This window comes from Crocodylus siamensis, chromosome 4, assembly GCF_052110815.1.
Source record: "Crocodylus siamensis isolate JL-2025a chromosome 4, ASM5211081v1, whole genome shotgun sequence".
Classification (NCBI taxonomy): Eukaryota; Metazoa; Chordata; order Crocodylia; family Crocodylidae; genus Crocodylus; species Crocodylus siamensis.
In genome coordinates, this window is record NC_143398.1 from 43,382,208 (window position 1) to 43,398,031 (window position 15,824).

The 15,824-nt window shown below is 39.7% G+C and overlaps 1 protein-coding gene across 9 annotated transcripts in view; it reads left to right on the top strand.

Annotated features, from left to right (window-relative positions):
• The window catches only part of CADPS2 (calcium dependent secretion activator 2), a 619,537-nt gene that overhangs the window by 581,605 nt on the left and 22,108 nt on the right, over positions 1 to 15,824 (top strand). For 7 of the 9 annotated variants that reach the window (XM_090042182.1, XM_090042183.1, XM_090042185.1 and 4 more), the window contains 3 exons: positions 474 to 557; positions 656 to 688; positions 13,771 to 13,878. In XM_090042182.1, coding sequence (XP_089898308.1) covers positions 474 to 557; positions 656 to 688; positions 13,771 to 13,878 — 225 coding nt within the window. The remainder of the gene's footprint in view (positions 1 to 473; positions 558 to 655; positions 689 to 13,770; positions 13,879 to 15,824) is intronic. The other 2 variants (XM_090042184.1, XM_090042188.1) reach the window with 1 other exon arrangement.

A 15,824-nucleotide genomic window follows, 5' to 3' on the forward strand; every position in this document is an offset into this window, starting at 1 on the left:
AGTGGGTGTATTAGTGCAAGTCAAATGACTGTAAACAAGTATACATGTGGAAAACTTTGTGATGCATTATGAAATTTTAATGTATAAAAATATGTGTATCACTATACAAGTGATACTTATACTATTTAAACCATACATTCTAGAGGTGGCATGAGCTAGCTTGCCATTTTCTGGAGGGTTTTTGCATTTTGATTTAGTTTGGGTTTCTATTTCTCAGGTGTCTGCAGCAGTTGTAGGCAGTGACTTCTGTCAGTTTTGTCTCTGCTGATCAGGAGAAAAGAAATGTTTCCTATGATTTAGCTCTTTAGGAGGTAAAGAGGTCAGGTTTGTACAGACTCCTATGCTGTTATACAATGCAAGCCAAAAGAGGAAGGATTCATTTCCCACTCAGAAAAGCTATCTTTGACACTGTTTATGTGTATATATATACTCGGTTTATACTCGGTTTTTTGTTTATTCTGTTTTGTTTTTAGTTTGTTTCAGTATTAGAAAGTGTGCTGTCTAAATTATCACGGTATGATGAAGGCACTTTCTTCTCATCGATCCTTTCATTCACTGTAAGTATAAGAAATTTTGACCAGCTATTGATTCTGAAACTACACATAATCCCAGTGGTTCCCATTTACACTATTTCTTACTTTTACATTTCCTAAAGGTGAAAGCGGCTGCAAAATATGTTGATGTACCTGTAAGTATGACTTCTAGTTCATTTTTCCCTAATATTAAGAGTAATGCAATGCACAAATAAATATTGCTTCCTTGTTTTGCATTTTTCACTGTTGTCACTTTGCTTTTCTACAGAGGTTCATTATACTGTTACACAAAGTATTTAAACAGCCACCACAATCCTTAGAGGGCATTTCATTTCCCTCAAGCAACAGCTAAGTCTCAAAGCAAAGCTTAGAAAGGTTATTCTTAATGCACTTTTTCAGTTGTGGGAGGAAAGAGGATTGTAACCTAGGAACCTTATCATAAGGGACATTTCATCATTTGGATATATTATTCAGATGTGTAGGATTAGTAACACTTTGGCAATTGGATAATATACATACAGGCAGTGTCCTTAGATATCCACCATTCATAATTCTCTACTTAAGATTCAGTCCTTCTGCCTTTGCCCTGTGTGGTGTGCGGCCCCTGTGGCATGTAACCCACGCAGTGTGCAACCTAGGGTCCACAAGCAGTGAGACACATTGCCCCTGGCCACTGAATTTGGACAGCCCTGAAAAAGGTCAGTAACTCAACAAAAATAACCCGTTCTCTCACAAGGCTTTTCATTGCCACCTCTCTAGCAGAATTGTAGAATAATCTTTGCTAGTAAATATAGTGATAAAATGTGATGAATTTAATAATATTGAAATACCTCTTCTAATACAGTCTTTCTTAATTGATGCAACAAGAAACATGAAATACAGTTTATTATGAAAAATAATACATTATCTTATATAGGAGCTAGAAATCCATTTCTCAGTTTCATACCCTAGAAATTTGATATCTATGAGGTTTCACTGGTTCAATAATAAAAATCCAAAGACCCTCAATAAAATTAAAATCCTTACCAGGTTTGTAGAACTCTATTATGTTGTTACATTATCTTTGTCTTATTTTTCTCTCCAACTTTCACAACACAAAGCTGTTTATGAAATTTCCTTCTTAATATTTTTGGTCTTTTGTCTTACTTTGGTTAGGTACTTTTTTCCTTTTACCAAATCATAATAATCACTGTTTTATCAGAAACTTTCCACCTGTCCTCCTTTCAAAGCAATGGGTTCAATTTGGCAATATTTTTTTTGTCAGGGGATTTTCTCAAAAGCCTTTGGGAAAGGCATTTCAGACACCAAGACAAATACCAGTGGAAAAAATTATTTTTTAAATTAATAGAGTTCTGCCAGTTCACATGAAAAGCACTCCCATTTTGCATGGAAAAGAGGTTTCAAAAGCTCTTATCATTAGCCCAAGTCTGCTGCCACAAACGCTTTGTCTGGGTAATGTAAGATGGAGGGGACATTTCATCGGACTAGGCGAAACATTTTCCCCAAGAGGTAGGTGTTGACAAGACAAAACTTGGTAAAAAAAATGCCTTCCTCACCTCTACCATGTTGGATTGTATACGATTTCAGGGTGAGCCAAGAATTGGGATGCATTGCACCCAGAAAAGAGGGAGGAGGTGAGGTAAAGAATACTAGAATTCAGAAGCCTAAGATCTGTTGTCATAATTTGAGGCCAGTGTCCAGTACGACTAAAGGCTGAACATGCGAGCTCTCAGTCAGCTACAGTTTTAGCTGATGGACATTGTGCCTGTAAGAAGAGGCCTGAAGTCGTCACAGATTTAGGTGCACCTTGGAATCAGAATTTCATGGAGTCCTAGCAGGGTAGTCTGAGAGGCCAACTTTGGGATACTGGTTATATCATGAAAGCCCTGTAAGCCTTCCTTGGACCCTGTTAAATGTCTAATGTGTGAGGTGGGTGTACATGGACAAAATAAAGATGTGGCCTGGCCAAAATCTGTACCTCCATCTCCTTTCCAGTGACCTGAATTTCCTGAGCAAACATTCATTGACTCCAAGACCATGTGAGTGTTGTCAAAGGACTGCTGCACTTGAGAGCCTTCACCTCCAGTCTCCAAGGAAAATATGTTCCTCCTCATCTGACAAAATGTCCCCTCTCTCTTGTATTACCCAGACAGAGCATTTATCATCACCTTCAACTTCAGTGACAGAAGACTTGGGCCAATGATAAGAGCTTTTGAGACCTTGTTTCCTTATATATATATACTAGAAAAATGGGAGTGCTTTTCATGTGAACTGGCAGAGTTCTGTAAATTCACAAAACATATCCCACCCATGCCGCATACACTGCGCCCTGAAACAGACCTAGTGTAGCTGCCTGAGTCCAGTGCAGGACATGCATCATTATGCATTCGAGAGAGAGAGAGCCTTCATTTGCCCAGTGAGGCACTAAGGCAGCAAGTGACATTGTGTTTGTTTTCTGTCTTAGTGCATGTGGAGCAAGTGTGTTGTGCTTCTGCCTCGTGTGATTCTTTGATGCCCCTTTGGATTAGTGTGAGCTAATACACTTGTGAAAATCCTCCTTTTTTGCCGTGTGAGGCTATGTGAGTCACTGCTGCTTTTAGTTTGATACTGCTTCAAATATGTGATAAATTCCATTTTGTCTGATGGCCAAATTCTGAACCCACCCAAATTCACAGGGAAACAAAGATATACAGGAACCAATGTTGTTCCAAGTAGGGCTTGAGATTTCATGCTGGGGTATGTACAGTTCCACCCATCCAGGTGTGGGCCACTGCTCCAAAGATCTGATTCACAAATGATCTCCCAAAGAGCAGGAACAACAGGGTTGTGATCAACAGGTCCCAAAGTTTTCTCATGTTAGCTGCACTTAGATAATTTCATACATGCTGTCACCAGTGTTCATGTTCTCACAATTAAAGGGAGGTGGATTTACCATGATTCATCTGCTTCACAGTAACTGCCGCTAGTGCCTGCTCTTACCCTACAGTGACAGCAAAAGCAAGGAAGCTTACCCCTGATGAAACAGGGATAAGTTACCCTGGTTTAGCTTTCACTTACTGCAGGGGTGTTGTAAGGTGGAGGTACACTGTAGTGGAGGCTACCTCTGTGCTCCAGCCATGCCCCCTCCACAGTGCCCTCCACTCCCATTACACTACTGACTTATTGCACAATAGAAGCCAACACACACACAGTTAATGCACCTCACCTGACACAGTAAATCTTCCACCCTGTATGCAAACACCCTGTGGCAAACAGAAACTAAACCACAGAAACTTAACCCCTTTTTATATAGTGGCAAGCTGTCTTCATCTAGCTCACACCACAGGATGAGAGCAGGCAAAGGAACAACTACTGCAGAGCACCTGAGGCATTATAAGTCCCAACCCATTAATTAAAAGGGAACCAGAACTTACCAGGACAGAAGTAACCAGTCATGTGTCTGCACTTAAGAGGGAGCAGGACTTAATTGACCCTCAGCAGCTCTGTGCTAATGGTCAGTCTTCCACTCTAACCCTGTGGTGACGGCTAAATCAAGGCAGTTACTCCTAAATGAAACTGAGCTAAATTTTTCTGGTTTAGCTTTCACTTACCTTGGGGCAATTGTGAGTACAGGCACAGTTATCATGGAGCAGCTAAAGAGCAGAATATTTCTGCCACCTCTTAAGGCACACTGGTTAATTGTGGGTTTAAGGGAATTACAGGCTCTGAGACTCACAGCCCCACTCACAAGTACTGTGATCCTGCTTGATGTCATGACCCTTTAGCTTGGGAATGGCTGATCTAGATGTAGCTGCACAGCAAAACATAAATCTCCAGTTTTCTTTTCATGGACACCACAGGAACCACCTCTGAGGAAAAATGTAACTGCAAGAATAATATGAAGAGCTCAGAATGGTAGCTTTAGTTTCCACAGTACCTGTAAAAGCACTGCATCAGGAAAAATTGAAATATAAAGAGAAAATAGTGGGAAATGGAGGACATTTAAAAACTGCCCTGGATGTACTGTGTAGTTTACCAGCAGTGAGTCCTGGCCTGATTAACTCCAAGAAGTGTGGTAGGCTAAGAAAGCCAACAGGGAAGCAGTTGTAATTTTCTTGAGTTAAGTATTGTTTCATGAAATAAAATGAATTGGTTCTCCCTACCAATTAATAACCCTTCATTCTGTTCTCTCTTTCATATTTTCATAGTATAGGAAGATGTACGGGGACATGGTGAGGAGGGTTAGATGCTAAGCAATATTGCTTTTTAGACGCATAACACTCATTTGAGATTTGTTGTAGCTAACTGTTAAGTGGAGCAGCCTTAAAGTGTTTTAATTTTATACCAATGCCAAACCAGGCTCTGAAGGCACAAGAAAATATAGTATTTGGGTCTAGAGTAGGAAGATATTTGCCATCTGTGCTATCATGATGATGTTCACCAGGTTCAGAATAGCAATATAACTGCTTAACCACACCAACAGCTGACCTTTTGAACATTACAGGTGTGTGGCCCATTTTGGAAATTCCATGCATTGAAAATATTCTGTGCTTTCTGTAGCTTAAAAAAGAAAAAAGGCATATTTTAGGGCCAAGTTTGCTTTGAAAATGCAAAATTAATCACAAGGCCCCAATTCAGGAAAACAGCTTCCTTGTTCTGGACAGCTCTTCAGCACTCCCTCTTTTTGACCATAACGTTAAGTATCTCTGTAGTCAAGGATCCCATTATGAATAGAGGCTGAGACTTGAATGTCTGTCATACCCTTTTCTTCCTAAAAATCATGAGTTTATTCCTGGGCATATATGTATTCATCTGTGCCAGACTTTTGGAAGCTGTGAAACAAATGGTTGTGGGTTTCCTAGTTTTACATGTGATGTGGGAACCACAGGCATTCAGAGCAGTTTTGGTAGTGTTGCCCAGACTTAATTTGTGTCCATCCTGTTCTTTACTGAAATAAGTGGGAAATAGACTATTTAAATCCACAAAAGAAAAATTTTAAAAAATATCATATGTGAATGAATAGACTGAGACAGACAAAATAGGAGAGAGAAAGTGGTAAGTAATAAAGGACCAATTAAGGAGAGAATAATCATAGAATAGTCCATTTTGCTTACTTTTTTATATTCCTTGATTTTGATAGCATCCTGCATTTCTGTACCTATGGGGGAAGAATCAGTTATATTAAAGTGTCTAGTTAATTTACATTTTATACTTAAATAATTGGGCAAAATTACAACAAAAATAATATGTATTCATCATATGGCCTTCCCAACATGAATAGGGAAAGTAAGCTCAGAGCTCCCATTTATCTGTCAGATTGTCTTTTGAAAAGTGTTTAAGTGTTGTGATCCATTCTTCCATTGATTCAGCTTTTTCAAGGACAAAATATAACCATCATGAACTATCTCCTTTTCCATTTCTGTTTAAATCAAGGACAGTAAAAACAATATTTCTTTTCTTTTTAGAAAGCCTTTACTGGGGAATGTAGAAGGCACCCTGTCACAAGGATTTGTTTTTTGGGGATGTTTGGTGTCTGACTGTAGCATGTGTATTTTACAAAAGAAAAAGAAGAAAAGGAGGAGAGGAGAAGAAAAAGAACACCCTTCATGGGTTAAATTTTATTTTGTTGATATGAGTGGGGTAGCTGTTTTAGATCTGTGGTCCTTATGAACATCAGCGTACCAGTTAAAGTTCCAGCAAAAAATATTCAGAACAGTGCCAAAAGCCCAGAACTGAGAATAGAAGTAGCACTGATAAATTATGGAGATATTAAAGATTTTAAGAAAAATTATTGGCATAGATTACTTTGCTCCCTAAAACATGCTAAGTTCTTTTCTCACAGAAAAGATAGTTTTTGCTCAGCAGACCACACAGTCAAATAAAAGAAGGGGAAAGGCAGAGAGCACATCAGTGAAGTACTCATAGCCGAAGTTTGTTAGTCTTGATAATGTTGTTTTAATAATCAAATGCTTGGGTTTAGGAGCTTTTTGGAAATGGATGGTTGGTTTGTTCATGTCAGAAATAGGTTTCCTCAATATTCACTCAGTTTTTTTCTGTAACTGGTTGATTGGTTTCTTTCAAAGCCCTAGAAAAAAACATTAGAGGATCTGAGTGAACTGCAACAACACTGGCTGTGCTTTTTCTTTGCCACCATAGTGGTTTGTATATACAGCCTATTCACCACAGAGCATCAAGAGAGAAAGTGACAACATGTAGAAAGAAAAGTGTATAATTAACCTTGACAGGACATCATTTGCTTGATTTTTCTAAATGCTGTACACAATTGCATATACAAAATTGTCCATGCAGTTTCTCACCATGTAAATCAAGTTATTTTTTACACAAATGAGTGGTTACATATCTGTCTAGTCACTTGTATTTGCAATTACCCATTTTGTGCATGTAAACAGATCATTACAAGAAAAAATTAGGTGTACAGTTGCATTCATATTTTGGGGCTGTTCAGAAACACAGGTGTTCTACAGTTGCACAGTACCTTGTTTCTCTACCCCACATCTGCATTGTCATAAGGACTGGAAGGGAGAAAAGAGCCTTTGAAACTTCTTTCCTTATTTGTATATCCTCAGCCACAGTAATCTTACACTGTTGATATGAGCTGGCTAGCTGTTCCAGATCCATGTTCCTTACAAACATAGTGATCTGTCTTTATTTCCAGATGTGTGTCATATTTTAACTCCTTCAGTGCCTCATTTAACTGCCCTTAAGAACTGAAAGGCTTTGGTTTCAGTTTGTTTTGGTTTTGGTTTTTTGTTTTGATTTATTGAAAATAAGTCTATCCTCAATACCATATAGTGCCATTATTCTTTAGGAAGGATCTTCTAATGTTCTTTTAAAGTCTCTTTTTCCTGCTTGACACAAACTCAGAAACAAGTCTCTTCTGTTTTGAAATCCATATATATGTAAACGAATATGAAATCTATATGCAAAGCTTTAAGTGTGCTGTGACATGCCGGAGCAGTCTCAGTAGAGTCTGTTCTTAACCCTGTCACATGTTTTGAAGTATCTGGTAAGTGTGGATATGAAGTATGACCCACTCTAGTCAGTGGGAAAGTTAAGATAATATAAGTAAAATATATATCTTTGCAAAACTGATGTTTAAAAATGGATTTTGTCATGGCAACTGCACCTTAAAGACCCCATGTACTAGAGAATTAAGAGCCCAGTGTTGTAAGCACATGCACCCTGCACAGTCTCATAGGACTCAGAGAAAATTAGTTGCAAAAGTGTTTGCAGGACTAGGGCCTAAGGTTTGCCTGACACCATTCTTTTACCATGTTCCCCTTTAATCTGTGCAAAAGCTACTCTTGCTCTCAAAGAGGATGTGGAAGGGGTCAAGAAATCTTTTCCTCTGGTTTTCTTTCCATCCAAACAACTTCCTCATGGTCATGTCCAGCTCACACTAAATTCCTGCAAACAAATTTAATGTACAAATAACGTGTTGTTTTGCCTTACTTGTGCTGTCTGAAGATAAGGTAGGGGTAAAGAAAAAGGGGTTTCAAAGGTATCTAACCCACATTTCTGAATTACTAACATTTGTGCCACCCTGTCTTTTTCAAAGCCAGCCAGTCATGAGCATCGGTCATGAGTTACCTCTCGGAGAGATAGTTAGCAGTATCCAGACAAGTGATTTCTTTCTGAGTGAGCAAAACCACATAACTTCCTTTCATTGTGATGATGGTACTTTAAGTAGATGCTCCCATGTAGCTTCCTTCAGCTCGTCACTCCTTTCTAGCTAATTGCCACCCTAGTGCTTTAGTTAGTAGTTTATAAGGCCCATTTTAAGCTCTTGAAGAATGAATGCTTTACAGGTGCATTAACCTTTATAGAACTAGATTTTTTTCTCAGAAAAATGAGTCAGTTTAATACAATATGTGAATAGCGTTCTCTTCTCAGTGCTAAAATAAGGATAAATGTAACTCAAGTATTTACACAAATGTATGTGGTTTCTACTGAGCTTGGGACAAGTTTATGCATTGTAAAGCAGCACATATGAACCAAGCTGTATCTCCCCCATAGGGAAACATTAATAATAATAGTAGCAGTGGTAAGTAGTAGCATTGGTTGCAGGCCTTTCAACTACAAAACCCTTTAATTCTCAGAAATCAAGACAATATAGCATTACTTTTGATTGGTTGCTGCAGGCGAGCATTTTCCAGGGGAAAAGACATGTGCTTTCAAATTAAGTCAATTATAATGTAGCTTCTGAATCATCTTTGAAACTGTAATAGTGTATTTAAGATTTTGTCTCCTTATTAAATAGGCCCCATGACAGTGTTTTCCTGTTGTGTTATTAACCTCTAGTGAAAGGTTAAGCAGAAGCTTCTGTATCTAAATCTGTTGCTATGAAAAATGACTGCAGAGCAGGACCCACCTACCAGTGAATAGTAAAAGAGAAGACCTGCACCTGTGGGATTAGGTGCAGCAGCAGGAAGTAAGAGCACTTGCAGTATATAATTAACAAGGAATTTTTTCTCTCTTTTTTTTTAAACAGCGTGTTCATCTTGCCAGGTTAACTAGTGATTAACCCTAGAAAGAATCTGCTGAAGCTTACACCCTTGTTTAAACTCATTCACTTGCCAGTGTATTCAGTTACTTGTGTAACCAGCGGCAGAGTAACCCTATTAAAAACACTTCATTTCCTGGTATTTATTTGATGTCTTTGTGCTTTCAGTTTTTCCATTAATCTCTTTGTGTCTTACTCTTTCATTCTCAGATAAACAAAACTCTTGTCTACTGCTGTGAATTAAACAAACAACACTACAGTAACTTTCATCCTTCACAAACTGTGGTTATTTCTTTACTGTAAGATTTCAGCCAGTTAGAAAACCCTTACACTTATTCTGCTCTCAGTTACATCCAAGTAACTCCCTTCCAGTGACTTCAATAGGAGTTGCATGCAGGGATTAGGAAGCAGAATTTGATACTTCCGGTTTAAAAGACATGACATACTTGCCCCCGTTTAAAACCTATTCTATATTAATAATAGTCTAAAGAAAATTCCACTGTTCTATACCATGATATAATTACCTCAAGTATAACTCAGTGTCATTTAAGGCACACTTAATCACTTAATGCAAGTCAGTCTTTTTATAGACTTCTGGATATTTATATTTCTGTAATTAATGTTTTCTCTGAAATTAAAATCAACAATACTAGAATAATTTCTAACTTCAGACATTCTGTCGGTGATGTGTTTTATTGCTTATAACAGCCTTTTCTCTCTTTCTTATTTAACAGCCAATAAGTGGGAGAATATCCTTAGTTTAAAGAGATGATGACATTTTACTGTTTGTTTATTGAAAGTTTTAAAAAATATCTATCCCAAATGAAATGTAACAAGGGGAAATTTAGTAATAGCTTTGGGTGAGTTTGTGAATAAGTCTTCAGTAGTCTTTGAACTAGAGAGCTTTACCAAAAAGGAACATAAAAACAGTGATACTGTTCCTTTTCCAGACACATTTGTACTATAAGTAGAAACTTTAAAAGGAAAATTACAGGTTTTTTCCCAAGTAATTTCAGAGATAATTATCTTGCGCACATTAAAAAAGAATGAAGTGTTTTAAAGAACTGTAATTCTAATTGGTAAATGTCACCAGCTGTTGCAGTTACTCTTACTTGTGTGTATTCTTTTAATGATTATAGTCTTGTGCCACAAGCTACATGAAAATATATTCACTAGGTGTGAAATTCCCATATGTCGCAGCTTCAAGACTAGGTAAACATCTCAAAGAAAAATGAAGAGTTGATGCTAATGGGAAATGTTATTTTTCTAGGTTTGACTGTTTTCAAGGCAAATATTTCTTTATTTAAGTTCCTGAAGGAAAAATTGTGCATGTATCACAGAAATGATAGGTATTAAAATTCTGTGGGAATATTTTTGTTCCTAAGCTGAAGTGAGAGGTCATTGAAATAAATGTCCAAGAACAGAGCTTTTTAACAATATATATAAGAACGGTAAAAACAGAAAGAAGCAGGCTTCTCAACTGTTCCTCATTTTGTATATGACTTTGTAAGTTACTAAATGTTATCTGTTTTTAATGACATCTGCACATACTTGATAGCATTAAAAATCAGTTAAAATCTTCATCCATAGAAATTTATACCATTCTTTTCATGCCCCGGTAAAACAAAAAAACCCTCAATTTGACACAGGGCGGACATTCTGAAATCTTAGATGAAGTTTCTGAGGCTAACAGAAGGGCTCCACATTGGAGCCCTACTACTTTTATATTCCAACTCAATTATCCCTGCCCCTTTTCTCATGATAGTTCATGAGAATGAGGGAAAAGAACACAATTGTATACCTTTATAGAGCAATAAGGTAGGTATTGATACACATATGTCTTGTCATATGTTTAAATGTAATTTTATAAAATACGATAAATATTTGACTGGAGAATAGTTTCTGACACATGCAGTGATGCCTCATGCTGCTCAGGCAATCCCTGATCATTATAACAGTTCCCAGGAAGCTGTAATGAATAACTATGAATTAGAGCAGCCTTTATGCTGCCTTAATAGATGTCTGAGACTGCAGATGTTGGATACAGCCACCATCCTCTCCCACAATTGAGGGTCTGCACCAGACACAGCTTAGCCAAGCCTTTAGAAACAGCTTTTGTAGTCAAGCCAGTTATGAAGTAAGTGTTGTTACGAAACATTCAGGACGATCATCTGATCTAGGTTACCAAAAACGTTATCCTTCATTTGCAAACTCTGAAGATTGTCAAAATACTGTTTTCAGGCATAATAGACTTTTGGAATGAAATTTACCCAAGCCTGAAACCATTGAAGAAGGCTATCCATAAATCTTAAGCTCTTGTTTTATTCCACGTTGAAGAAGGCTTATTATAAGTTTTAAATAAGCTAATATGAATAATGGCCTTAGAGACCATCTGAGAAAGACTCCAATAGAACCATGGACCACATAGGCAGCGATAAGCACCACCATTCCAGCCAGAATGAAATAACATCTATGATGGGACTGCATAGCCTGCTTGCTCCCTGTATTTGGATATACTCTGGAATATATATTTATATCTATACCTGTATGTGACAGGGGCACTGAGGTGCCCTGTTCCTAGGCAGGAATAAGGGCAGCTGCCAATCACAAGGGCAGCTCAGGTGATGGTTGCTGGGGCAACCGTGCTGGTCAGGTGACCAGAAGGGGGCAAGGCCGGGCCTTTATAAACCGCCCAGGCCGAAGCCTAGCTAGCAGTTCCCTGCTGACAACCGGAGATGCAAGAGCTCTGCAGTAGAGCCAAACAGAGCAGAGGCAAGCGGTGCAGCCTGGTCACTCAGGCGGCTGCATCATGGTAAGGGGGAGAGAACCCTGACTGGGAAGCTTAAAGGTGGGACATAGTGGCCATAAGGGCACAGCCGTTAAGTTCTAGCCAGGAGACTTGTTTTCGGTTATAACCAGTTGGCTCATGGCTTGACGTTTCTTGTTTGTTATTGCTACAAACTGGAGGACCGGGTGAGGCTGTAGGGGTACGAGGAGGCCTCACGGGAGGTCCCCAGTAATCTGGGGGTTCCTGGTGCCCTGTGGGGTACAGTGAGCGGTGCCGGGTAGGCATAGCTGTTCGCGCCAGTGTGGCGCGGTGTTGAGGGGTATTGACCCCAGCCCTGTGGGGTGATAAGCGGAGAAGCCCAAGTAGGGTGATGGACCCTGATGGTGGTCTAGGGGGCCAGGTGCGGCTACGGCCACCTGAGCCCCAACAATGAGAAGGACTTGAGAAGCCCCGAAAGGGGAATAAACATATTGAGAAGCCCGGTGAGGGCTAGGAGTGCTTAAGCACGAAGAGACTGGCCCGATAGGACCCAGTCTGTACGAGAGAAGCCCCAGGAGCGGGCATGTGTACTGACAGAAGCCCCAGGAGCGGGCACATATTATTGATAGAAACCCCAGTAGGGGTGCGGACTGGAAAGGGTCCCAGAGGGGCTCCACAGTGGTGGGGACTCCGAAGGGTCAAAGGGGCCAGGTAAGGCTCAGGCCACCTGAGCCCAACTGGGAAGAGTACTATCGGTAAGCCCGAGAGGGCTAATTGATAGAGGGGCGCCGGTTGCGTGACAAGCCCAGGGGCGCCGGGCAGGGCGCAGAAAGGAAAAGGACCTGATAACGTCCGGAAGAGCTGCGAGGCTTGGGGCGTGATAAAGGGGAGGTAGGAGGCACATATAGCCCGTAAGGCTGAGGGTGCACCTGGTCACTCCATACGGAACGGGAGACAGTATCAGCATAACTCCGTGTACAAGGGGATCAAAGGCAGCCTCCCATAGAAATTTATACATACCATCGAGACATGGCGGGCGAGAAAGAGGGTGCTGGATTGCCTAATTGGCTCAGCAGGGGGCACTAGTGGGATCACGGCCGCTCCTAGGCCCCACTCCGTGACACTATACATAGATTAGATATAGATATATGTATTTTCTCTCTCTTGCTCTCTCTTTCTACATACATATTTCTATATATAGATATATATATGTAGAGAGAGAGATTAGATATCTGTATTCAAAGATGTATATATATGTGTAGGTGTATATATATGTGTGTGTGTGTGTGTATATATATATATATATATTTGTATATAAATAGGTGATACCAAAAAGACAGACACAATCTCAATCAGGATGATGTATCAGAAAAAAATCACAGAATTCTGTGTGTGTATAGAAATAGAAATATTTCTATTTCCATGTATAAGCAGTAGACATATAAAAAGTGTTTATGTAAAAAGATTGTTAGCTTTCATAGATACACAAACATGAACTATTTAAAATATATTGTGTTGTTCCTGCTGTATTCATGCATCAAGAGAACATAACATATTTTCTCCCTAAGTTAATTATTCCTAAGTCCTATTGCCTCAGTATTTCAGAACATGAAAAATTATATTACAAGAACATAGAATCAGTAGCAATAAAATCTGGGCCTCATTAATGTCTATGTAAGCTTTGCTATGGACATGAGTGGGGCCATAGTTCCACCCGAAATACGTGGCTGTACAAGTAGTTCAAAATCTTCAAGAAATTACAATACCAAGAGTTTTTCATGTTAACTCCTGCTATATGTCGGCCTCTAATCTAAGGTTCACAACAGCTTTCAATTAAAGCAAATAACTTGTTATCATTTTTCAGTTCTAATAGTAAACTCTTAATCACAACTGTGATTTTTTTTAAAAAAATCTCTTTGCCTGCAAGTCACACAGTCTTTTTGTGTTTCCCCCCCTCACTACCACAGAAACCGGGAATGGATCTAGCAGATACCTACATCATGTTTGTTCGGCAAAACCAAGATATATTTCGAGAAAAGGTCAATGAGGAAATGTATATAGAAAAGTTATTTGATGTAAGTAACTACCCTTGCAAGGCATGCTGGCATCATGGTTACATTTGGAAGGGATAAGTTGCATTTTGATGGCATTCAGCACACAGGTCAGAATGCTTCTCTCTCATGCTCATTTTTGCTTTGTTTTTTATTTTATTTTGTTTAGCTACTAAGGCTCATCTTAATTTTAAGCATTTCCTGCATGACGGCTATAAATGCTGGAATGTTAGAATGAGTAGATCAAATGTTCTAAGGTTACAATTTTAAAAAGTTATTTTATCATTTCCCATTATATGTAATGCAGCTTTATTTTACCTTTTGATTTTGATGTGCCACAGACAGAATTGTATTGCAATGGATTTTCTTAATGCATCAAGAAACTGTTTTTATTTCCCTAAATAACAGCTCTCATGGCTTATTCTTCATTCAAACTAAGTAAGAAAGTCAGCTGTGTTAAAGGTATCCAAATTTCTTACAATGGCTTTAGATAAGTGACTTCTGGAATTTACTTTATGGTACATTTAGTCTAAGAATTTCAACTGCAGGGGTTTAAAATTAGTCAAATACTTACTGAGTCAGTAATGTTCACAACTTCAGCCTATTGACCTCAGCTTTCAAGTGGGCTTTTCATCCTCATCTTTAAAAGTCTTCCACAGACCCCAGCTCTGCCCACATTTTCCTTCTAATTCCCCATTCACCTTTGCATCTGCCTGTACTGAGATTATTGCCTGTCCTCTCACCCCAATCTCCCTTGTCTTGTAATGTTCTCCCTCTGTTTTGGTTTAAAGTTTTCCTCCTCAACATCTCTCCTTACACAAGGCCTGCCACAGTACTGTCTCTGGATATCTCCACTGCTTCAAGCTTTGACCATTACTTGAAACATAATGACTTCCTGTATCATCTGTGTCTGAGGCCACAAATAGGCGATCATTTCTCTGAAATTCTTACCAGCAGAAAAACAGTCCAGGATTGGGAGCCTACATGTGTTCCACTCCTCTGACTGGAGAGCTACGCAGGCAAGCTCTTCAGCCAGGGGCACTAGAGGGCTGCTCCACAAGCCATCCCTGCCTTTAAAGGAGCCTATTGCTTGAAAACCTGTCCTCCCCCCTGCCTGGGAAGGGAACCAGCTGTCAATAGGCAAGCCCCCAGCTTTTAAATTGCTGCATGTGCTGCCCAGATGAACTGCACACAGGGTGTTTTAAGCCAGAAGTGCAGGAAAGCAGGGCCAAGGGGGGCCTCCCCAACCTAGTTCCTGAATCACAGTTTTTAAATTGCCACATGGGCTTCCCAGCTGGGCAACACACACAGCTTTTAAAGCCCATAGGAATGGGAACCAGGCCCAGGAGAGCTTCCTCAGCCTCAGTTTCTGGCCCTGCAGGCTTTAAATCTCACCTGTCTGCATGACATGGGTAGCAATTTCAAAGCCTGCAGGGACAGGGAAGCTGTCCCCACTGCCATTCTTGGCAGCAGGTGGGGCGCACGTGCTGGCTGCTCCTCTGCTGTCTTCATGTTCACTGGGAGCAGTAGAGCAAAGCCCCCTGCCTGCTCTTCAGACCAGGGATCCTGGTCATGGGAGCAGGCAGGGGGCTTTGCCCCACTGCTCTGGTCCCTTTCCAGACCAGACCAAAATGGGAATGTCCAGGTATTCATTCTTGCAAAAGAGTTTTTCTCTCTGAGGAGATCCTCCAGGTTGACACCTGGAATAACTTCCTCCTGAAGGAGAAAGCATGTTCCAAGGAGAAACTGAATGAATGCTTGTCTGCTCAGTTTCTACCAGAAGGGCAGCTATTCTCCCAGTTGGAATGCCTTTACATGGCCTGAATTAGAAGCTCTGAACCTGTCTTATAGGTATTTAAAACACCACTCACACAAAAACGGAAATACAATCTGATTCTTTTGTTAAAATGTGAAGCTTAAATCAAGAAAGCTATTGTTTTACATAAGGATGATGTCAGTTACTTGTAATT